This window comes from Rhododendron vialii, chromosome 3a (genome assembly GCF_030253575.1).
Source record: "Rhododendron vialii isolate Sample 1 chromosome 3a, ASM3025357v1".
Taxonomy (NCBI): Eukaryota; Viridiplantae; Streptophyta; class Magnoliopsida; order Ericales; family Ericaceae; genus Rhododendron; species Rhododendron vialii.
Genome location: NC_080559.1, coordinates 32,617,763 through 32,627,205, shown reverse-complemented (window position 1 = coordinate 32,627,205; position 9,443 = coordinate 32,617,763). Strand labels below are relative to the sequence as shown.

The 9,443-nt window shown below is 36.3% G+C and overlaps 1 protein-coding gene across 2 annotated transcripts; it reads right to left on the bottom strand.

The window, feature by feature from the left end:
* Positions 1–5,778: 5,778 nt before the first annotated feature.
* On the bottom strand, positions 5,779–9,371 carry LOC131320102 (vacuolar protein sorting-associated protein 32 homolog 2). Of its 2 annotated transcripts, XM_058350688.1 has the most exons (7): positions 9,094–9,371; positions 8,889–8,987; positions 7,852–7,951; positions 7,259–7,344; positions 7,090–7,181; positions 6,690–6,804; positions 5,779–6,205 (listed from the first exon to the last, which is right to left on the bottom strand). In XM_058350688.1, exons 2-7 carry the CDS (start codon positions 8,958–8,960, stop codon positions 6,014–6,016), a joined length of 657 nt encoding a protein of 218 aa, XP_058206671.1. In that variant the 5' UTR covers positions 8,961–8,987; positions 9,094–9,371; the 3' UTR covers positions 5,779–6,013. The 2 variants fall into 2 exon arrangements, with proteins under 2 accessions (XP_058206671.1, XP_058206672.1); XM_058350689.1 differs by having other exon boundaries at positions 8,889–9,217.
* Between the last annotated feature and the right edge of the window lie 72 nt (positions 9,372–9,443).

Genomic DNA, 9,443 nt, shown 5'->3' with positions numbered 1-9,443 from the left:
TTGGTTATGCCTTACTATGGTTCTGTTATGCTTGTAATGGGTTTTGGTTATACTCATAATGATTTTGTTATGCCAAAAGTTACGGTGTCCCCAAAATGACTGGGTACACCGAAGTCATTCCCGTGAGGGAAATAGTATATGGTCTTCATCATCATGGCTAGTTAAACAATTTTTTAAACATATAGTACTACTAGGGTTTGGATTGCATGTCTCCCGCGCTTATTGGACTGACCAAACACTCAAAATTCTAGTTGTTTATCTCGATAATTAATGATAAAGTAGTTGGTCGGCAGTCTCCTGCCGGCAAGATCTAATATTAATTATCGGTAAGAGAGACTCGATCACCCAATTCAAACTCTAGTTAGACAACTTTAAGATTTTAGGTTGTTCGGTCCGGTCTAAATTCAAGACGGGAGCCAGGAGGGGATTCAATTTCGATACAAAAATTCACATGTTATTTACAGTACTCTGCTTTATATCTCAACAGATCGTCACAGCGATTAAGGTTTTCACACGGGCTTATCTTGAATTTGGAGATTTTGGGTGCAACTCTAGTTATCAATGTTCCCGACTTATTCGATACATGTGAAAACTTTATATTCAACTCAAAACTAATTAGCAATGAGTGAAAAAGCCTCTCGTGTTATTCAGTGATTTCTCATTTTATACCCAAACAATATGGGCACTATTCTCGTAATACATGTGGCTTGACACTCATTTGTTATCTGAAGATTACATATACACACATACATATATATATACATATATATATATATATGTATATATGTATATATATGTATATATATATATATTGGACGGAAGAAATCAAAAGTTGCTCTATCTTAAAAAGGTGAATTAGAAGTTACACATCACTAGAAGGGAAAAGGGTAAATAAACAGATAAAAAGATTGTGGCTGGTTTTATGGCATAAAGGAGGGTTTGGTTTGGTTTGATTTTTCTTGGGTCTGAAAGGTCACCTGTTTTGATAAACAAATGGAGCGTGAATTTCTACAATGCGAAAATGACCGAATTGACCAATAAAGTTTATTCCGATCAGAAGGAAAGAAAAAAAAAAGAAAAGGACTAATAAAGTTTAAATAATAAAAATGGTACACACAGATTATGATTATATTTCTGAGTTTTTAACCCCACTTGCGCGGGGTGAAAGATATGTCCAGACTCTTTTAATAATGATACATTAAGAAAAATCATCCGGGATTAGCGTAACTCGTATCTCATCCGATACACGTGTTTAGAAAATTATGGTCATTCTTACTGAGTTAACTGTGTTTTTAAGATTATCATGTATAAAAGGAAGTGACACTTGATCTTTTATTATGTTCTTCCTTTTATTGTTGAGATATTCTATCTTATGAATAAAATACTATTTATTCGTGTGAAAAATGACTACTTTTTTAGGGGGCCTATTTAAAATTTGTACCTAGTTGTCATTGGGAGTTCATATGGCTTTAGGAAAAAGGAGAGTGAAAGATTACGAATCTGAGGAATTTGTAAAAGGAAAAGACGAAAACAAATTAGGTAATGAAATAAAGCAATAAATTTAAACTTTTGTGGTTTTTCTAGACAGACACTTTGAAATGTCTCATTTTCGAAGATAGTGACAACCGTTTGGTCCATTTTTAGTGAGGAATTTGTAAAAGGAAAAGACGAAAACAAAGGTAATGAAAAAAAGCAATAAATTTAAAGTTGTTTGGTTTTTCTCTTGACAGAAACTTTGAAATATTTCATTTTCGAAGATAGTGACAACCGTTTGGTCCATTTTTAGTTGTCATTTTCTTTTGTGGGTGGACCAAGACTCTGTTTTTTTTTTTTTTTTTTCCTTCCTTTTTTTCTGTTGAAAACTCTGATCAGAGACTAAATTTTAGTAGTAAATATGGTCATGTGGCATTGGAGTAGCATATGATACTAATAATTTAAGGGCATCTTCAATGGAAACTAGAGTGGCTTCAGAATATTTGATTAGCGGTGATAAAAATATATAATAGAATTTTTCGTTACAAAATCCTGGATATAGTAATGATATTTATTTTTGTTAAAAATTTATTGAGCTTGGCTTATTTTCTTTTGTCGACCTGTGATACTATCTATTTACTCACAAATTTAAGTGAATTTTATGTACTTAGACTTTGACCAAATATTTCAATGCAAACTATATTCGAGAAAACAATTATACATCACAATTATCAAATTTCATTGCATGTTTTGAACCCCATGTATTCGCCCAGTTTTATTTATTTTTTGAACAGCAAAAGGGTGGGAAGGGGCGACCGGCATAAAAACCCCCTTGGGCGTAATTAAAGGGGTTCCTGACCCGCTGTAAAACGTCTGATTTGAGCCATAGCTACTGTCCGGAAAGACAAGTCCATCGCCACAACACCACCTAGGTACTAGATGGATAAAGGACCCTCCCTGCAAGTCCTGCATAACCCAAGGGATTCGCTTCAGCCCTCGTCAAAACCTAGCTAAAATTAGGGCACAATTTCTGACATAGACAATTGTTTAGCATCAGCAGTCGAGACTTTTCGGGGAATGGATTCAATGGTCAAAAATTTAACGGAGAGTTGATTTGAAGAAGCGGGCATGTAGAGTCATTGACGAACCCAGGTGTGCAGCATGCGTGTTGTGCACGATGAGCCGTCGGATAATGCATTCAACGGCTCTTATCTCATCTCGGCAATAGACAACCAAGAGCTGTTCATTACAGAGATGAGATCCGAGCCCGTCGGATGCACGAATCGTGCACAACACGCGTGCTGTGTACAAATGCACAACAGATAACTACAGTAAAAAAAAGAAAAAGATAATCCGAGCATTGTAGGTACGTAAACACAAGCAAGGAACTTATCTCTTCAAATTCGCAAGTTCGACTCTGTTTGCTTAAAAAAAAAGGAGCTTCTGGGTTCATTGCCGGCCGGATGGAATGAATATTCCACTGTTTGCTTCCCCGCATATGTCTCAGGGGTGACATGTGCAGATAAGTGTTGAGAGTTGGTCCAACGTAGTACTCCTAGATTAATTGAATTAATTTTTGAATATTAACCATTCGAGATAACACAAGAGGCCAATTTTGGATGGCTAATGTCACTCGTCTATCTCAATCGCCTCTACATGCTGTAGGACTGCACGCGCAATAGGAGCATCTGACACGTCGAGTAAGAGAAGGACGTTATTCTACTTATTGACGATTCGTTTTATAGGTTGAATGACTCGGAGTCTTCGAAAAAAGGACAAGAAAGAAGATGCAAACGTGAGTATCGTGCTGGGAAAATAGGGTCTTAGGCCATCCACAGTGGCATAATCAAAAATGGATAATCAAAAGTTGACACATCAGCTTTTGATTATCCATTTAAAAGGTTGTTAAGCTTAACAATGTTGAGGTCCACAATGGTCACTTCTAGTCCATAACTAAAATAAGGGATACACTACAATTACACTCTCTCTCCCCTTGTGTTTTCCACCATTGATCACTTCCCTTCATTACACTTTCTTTTTGGCAAAAATATATCGATTTTCTCCTTTAATTTTAGAAAAAAAATTGGTGACTTCCTTCCCTAATACTATGAATTTGGCAAAAAAAATCATGTACTCAAAAAAAAAAAAATGTGTTCTTGAATCTGTAAAAAAATGTAAGGTTCTTTATGTACTCAACCACAAGAAGAGGAACGAAAAAAGAATAAAATAAAAACAGAAAAAAAAAGTGAAATACCTTAATGCGGCGACAAATGTTTTCCACCATTGATCACTTTCCTCCATTACGGTTTTTTTTGGCAAAAATATATCGATTTTCTCTCATAATTTTGGACAAAAAATTGGTAACTTCCTTCCCTCATATTATGAATTTGGAAAAAAAATTATGTACTCAAAAAAAAAAAACAGATGTGTTCTTGAATTTGTAAAAGAATGCAAGGTTCTTCATGTACTAAATCACAAGGAGAGCAACGGAAAAAAAACGGAAAAAAAAGTGAAATACCTTAATCCGGTGACAATAAGTTGAATTGTAAATGATTGAAAGATATGAGCTTCACTTTTGGAGGGAAAGAAAAAGAAAGAGTTTGTGGCCGAAGAAAATGAGATATAGAGCATGCGAAAAAAAGAAGAAGAAAATACCATTTGAAACACGCGTGTACATAAATTTTAGAACTAGTTAACTTATGTGGTGTGATATCCACAAATTTTGATTATTGAAAAAGGTTGCTAGTTTTGGTTATCCAAAGCCCAAAATTTGATTATTTCTAAGAATGTTGTTAAGTTTGATTATACCATTGTGAGCCATCTTTTACCCCAACATTGTTAACTTTACAAATAATTTGCTTTTGATTATGCCACTGTGGATGGCCTTAGAGCATCCGCAATGGGAATAATCAAAATTAATAACTAAAATGTGTCACGTCAGTATTTGATTATCCATTTAGTTCATAATCAAACTTAACAAATTTTACCTCCACATTGGTTATTTTTGCATCTCTATAAAAAAAAACCCACAATAAGCAATTCACCTATGTCCAATTACAAACGAGTTCTAATCACGCACCCGACCACACCAAATTATTCTTCTCGATGAGACGATTCTAATGTGGAGTGTTTTTTAGTTTTTTAGTTTTGAATTTGGTTATTGGGTTTGATTATTGAGTTTTGGTTATTGGTAAAAGTTGTTAAGTTTGGTTATGGAATGGGTGGAATTTGGTTATTTGCTAAAAGATTTGTAACTTTACTTATTACAATGTAAGGTGTTTTTTTAGCATTGTTGTTAAGTTTGCTTATCCATACCAATTTGCTTATTACAATGTAGATGCTCTTAGTTTAGAGGATATAGAGCAAGACCTTAGTGGAAAGGATGATGCATAATGCCATTATTTTGAACAATTGAGGTAGGCCAAGTGATTGAATAAGAACCAGCAGATTAGACACCACTCTCTGCTCATGTTTAAAACGTGTTACATATTGAGTGAAATTTTTTGATCTTTCTATTCTATATTTCTAGTGGCCCACATGGTCTGTTATATATGCTCAAGATCATCCACGTAAACTTTCAATGTGGAACGGGTTGTTACATTTGTCTTGTCAACTGAACAAAGAAATTACATGTCAATTGACTTCAACGCAATTTACAAATTACAATGCTCTCTGCCTGCTTTACCGATGTGTAACGTTGGGATTTGGAATGAGAATATTTTCATCAAATATTGTCATTTGGCACTGGGGGGTGAAATTGATTTGATCTTGAAGAAACTTAGGATCAAAAATTCGCGGGGGAATTGAAATTTGTGGAAATAATCCTCACTGGCTGCTTTCCTTGCTCCCAGTAACCTTTTAAGTTTTAGTTTGTTACGTATAATTTTTTTTGGTAACCAGCGTCCGTGCCGCATCGAATACTTACCGAGAGTTCTTCGCTTGCAATGAGAGTCGAACATGTAGGTTTAAAAATAAGGAATAAGCTCCTTACTTATTGACATACTCCCTTTCGACCAAACCCCTTGGGTTAGTTAAATCATGAAGTCGAGGCCTGCCTTTTCATACAATTTAATGATAAGGAAAATTCACATTCAATACCTTAGCCATGCCGCGCCGCGCCCATACCAACAAGGCAACATGATCGTCCGCTCTTGAAATCACCAGTACAACCTCAAAGATGTTGAGAAAACATAAATAACTGGGGGGTGGAAACTGGAAAGTCATCCATCCTCTTATATTTATGGACATGCCAAAGATTTGAAAATATTATTTGGCAGCCAAAAACCATATACAATACAAGTGTGCTATCAGCAGAAGATACTCCATAATTAAGCAAATGGCTTCAAAATATACACACAAGTATATCGGAGTCTACAGTTCTAACTGGACAGATTCCAGAGACAAGTTACATATCACAAATCAGTCACTGATAGATATCTGCTGCACTAGCACTACAATTCCACATCTATAAAGCTTGAATGCCACACAGAGACCGTGATTGATCAAATTACAAATGAAAGAAAGAGATACAAAAGCACACTCAAAGTGCCATTTCTGCCTGTAGTGCAGCGAGTTCCTCTTCCTCAGCAGTGCGCTTCTGAGGAGCAGCTCGAGCCGGTTGCCTGCCAGCTGGAGTGTGCACCGGCGCCGCAGGGGCCGTCGTTGCAGGTTGCAAAAGCTCTTCCTCCAACTCGGCACCCTCCAGTTCTTCAAGTTCTGCTTCCAATTCGTCCTGGAATGAAAAAGATGTTTAGACTTACATAACAACATTACAGCTCAGTTTGGATAAATGGAATTCGAGGGGGGGGATCAGAAAGTGATGCTGTATTCTCCTTATTCCTACGTTACAAACAGACTGGAAATGAGAATGTAATTCCTCATGACATAACCAGCCCGGAATCACATCGCAGACCAAGTAGGAATTTCTACCTCTCCTACCCCATGGTAATCTTAGATTGCAGACTCATCACTAAAAGATAGAAATGTTGGCTAATAAATTTTCAAAAAAAATGTTTCCAGGATAAGATTTCCGATGGGATTACCACAGGTATAAGATCAACAGAATTGAATTCCTAGTAATCAAATATCACTTGTTACTCAAGATTATGGGCATCCAAACAAAGCCTAACCCCTTCGTTAAGTAGGAAAATAGAGGCTCAGAATAGACTTTGTTTTATATTAATCTAATTAGAGCTTTAAAGAAACAAAGCGGAAACCTCATCAAAATCAGCTGCTGCACCAATGGGAGTAGCCAATGCTTCCTGTATCTGTTTCATGTTCTCAGTCTGCTCGTTTATTTCATCCATCGTCTTGTCCACGTCATCTATGTTGCTGTATACGACAAGTTAAAAAATTAAGTCAGTTTACTCAATCAGAAGGGAAAATTTATGCCAGTTTAAACTAAGTTCTAAACATGTATGTTTTCCCTACATTTAGGTGATAAAATAGATAAAAAGTACAGTTAGAGTTTGAGCTGCTAAATTAACTGTTATATAAAGGAACTTCCTAGCCTGAAGGACAAATACAGCAAAAATAGAGCAAAATGCAATTACTCCCCAGAGGTGAAATCCAGAACATTCAATAAACATAAATAAAAGAAGAAAAGAAGCTACTTACGTTGCTTTCTGCATAGACTTCATTGCAGCTGCCCCACTTCTCAATGCATCCACCGTCTCTGTAGTAGCTTTTGCACCTTCCAACATTATCATCTGCAACATATCATGCGTATTAGGAAGCACCCAGTGAATGGAAATTTGGCAATCCTTGGATGTTCTTCAAAGCTAACCTGGTCGTGGATGCGTAATTGGAAGTTTCCAAGCTGCTCAATTTGTTGCTCATAGAGCCTCTTCCTTTTCAAACATTGAATAGCCGCTGTGACATAACAATGAGGATTCAGGCTCCAACAAAATCGTAGAACATGCCACTTCAATACAACAAGGTAGCAGTTGCCAACTAAACTGCTCCGCATGTTAAATATATGGAGGATAGACTTGTGGCTACTGGCAAATCAATTATCAATGTCAAATCAATTCCAGCTCGCCAAATCTAAACTATGCCAGCAGAAGCAGTGATGAAAGAAAAACAAGGCCAAGACTCCCTGTTTTATATGTAAGAAAAGGGAACAAGACAAAGCACTGTTCATCCATTTTACCTTTTAAAGTACATTGGAATTACCATATGTAAAGGGTTTAGAATCGCAGCAGCAATTTATTATGCCAACAAAATGCGAAAGTGTGCAATAAAGCCTATATGCAAATTCAAGTTGACATGAAGAAAGTAGAAAGATGCAAAACCAACTTGGAAAGAATGAAAACCACAAAAATCATACGCCATGAAAAGGATCGCTGTAGTATTATTGCAGACAATTGGATGCTATACCCCTCTTGTTTTTTGCTTTGGTGAATTCCTTTGCCTTTTCAACTTCTGCAGCAGCCTTCTTCAGGAGTACTTTCTCCTTCTTCTCAAGCATTTCAAGTGTCTACACAAGAGAAACATAGAGGCCTTAAGCAAAATGAGAACTGACATAGAAGCAATGGCAATAAAAGTCACAGTAGCATGCAACTGAGCAGGAGTATTTTGGTGGGAGGAAACCAGTTGTACAAAGTGACTGAAATCACAAAGTTGAATAAAAGGGTGACACCAAAATGTTATGATGCAGATATCATTTATCAGTTCCCGGTTTATTTAGCTATTCAGGTCGGATTGGGGTTACTAAAGAGAAAAGCTTCATTGCTTTTGAAACAATTTTCTGCAACTCTCCTATTATAAATTTACAGAATGAAACTTTACTACAATTAAGTATTCCCTAAAAAATAATCTGCCTCAAAGGTTTAGACCACTACAGTTCTTCAAGTAGATATCACTGCCGAGATTATAAATTGACGATATCACTGCGGAGATTATAAATTGACAGTCCTCTGACAATAAACTCAAGTAATTCACCACAACAGTAATGCAAGAGAGAGAATCCTTTTTCTTCACTACATCATGCAATTTGCGCAAGACATTACCAATGCGTCATAACTGTAACCATTGAACTTAAAAACTGGCTAAATTTTCGACAATATTAAGATAACTTGTCAATATGATGACTCAATTTAAAAAAAAAAAAACTGGGTAAACAGTTCTAGATCAAGCCAATACTTTCAAAGTCCTCTATCAAAATAAAAAACCTAATGGAAGACAAACCCAAAAATCAATCATTGAACAGCTCATTAGAACCAACTAAGTCATAGTAAATCAAATTAGCAAAAACAAATCACCATTTTAGGGAAACACCAAAAAATCAAACAATAAACCCATACAATAACAACAAATTATAACTAATTACAGGACACTAATCGCATAAATGGATCAGATTATCAAAAACCAATCTCATATGTAAAGTGAAGTACCAGAAACACAAATAATTGTACCTCGTTCAACTTGTCTAAAGTGGTAACAGCATTACCCTCCTGCTTCGGTTTGCCGAAAATTCGAGGAAACATGGTGTTGATTCGATTGAAAATCAAAATCTAGAGATATTCAGAACCAATCAATACCAACCTCGTATGAACCCTAATTTTGATCGCTCAAACAGCGCTGAAGGTAAGATCTAATTAAAAAAAATCCAACTTTTACCTGGGAATCCGATTTGAGGGTTTTAGATGACACCGATGGATCGATCGACGAATGACGCAAAAATTGAAAAGAGGTTGAGAATTAGGAAGAAAGACGATGATCAGTATGCGTGTTGGTTTGGTTAGAGAGAGGGAGGGTGGAAGTGTAATTGTAATTGTAAAGAAGGATTCGGGCTAAAGTACACTTTTACCCTCTACTTTTGTTCTTTTGCTCGATATTCCCTAAAATTTGTGAGATTACTCGGTGCCCCTGGGGCATTGCCACATAGTCGTAGTACCCCAGCCACGACACTCCACGTTATTGGGTGTTATAGTGGAGGAGCCTGGGACATCACATAACGGTGCTCTAAG

Excerpts from the sequence above, each read along its gene's own strand:
- LOC131320102 (XM_058350688.1), bottom strand. The coding sequence starts at position 8,960 with ATGTTTCCTCGAATTTTCGGCAAACCGAAGCAGGAGGGTAATGCTGTT. Across the intron at positions 7,345-7,851 it reads CAAAGCAAAAAACAAGAGGG|CGGCTATTCAATGTTTGAAA; the intron begins GTATAGCATCCA and ends GTTATGTCACAG. Across the intron at positions 6,805-7,089 it reads AAGTCTATGCAGAAAGCAAC|CAACATAGATGACGTGGACA; the intron begins GTAAGTAGCTTC and ends TGTCGTATACAG.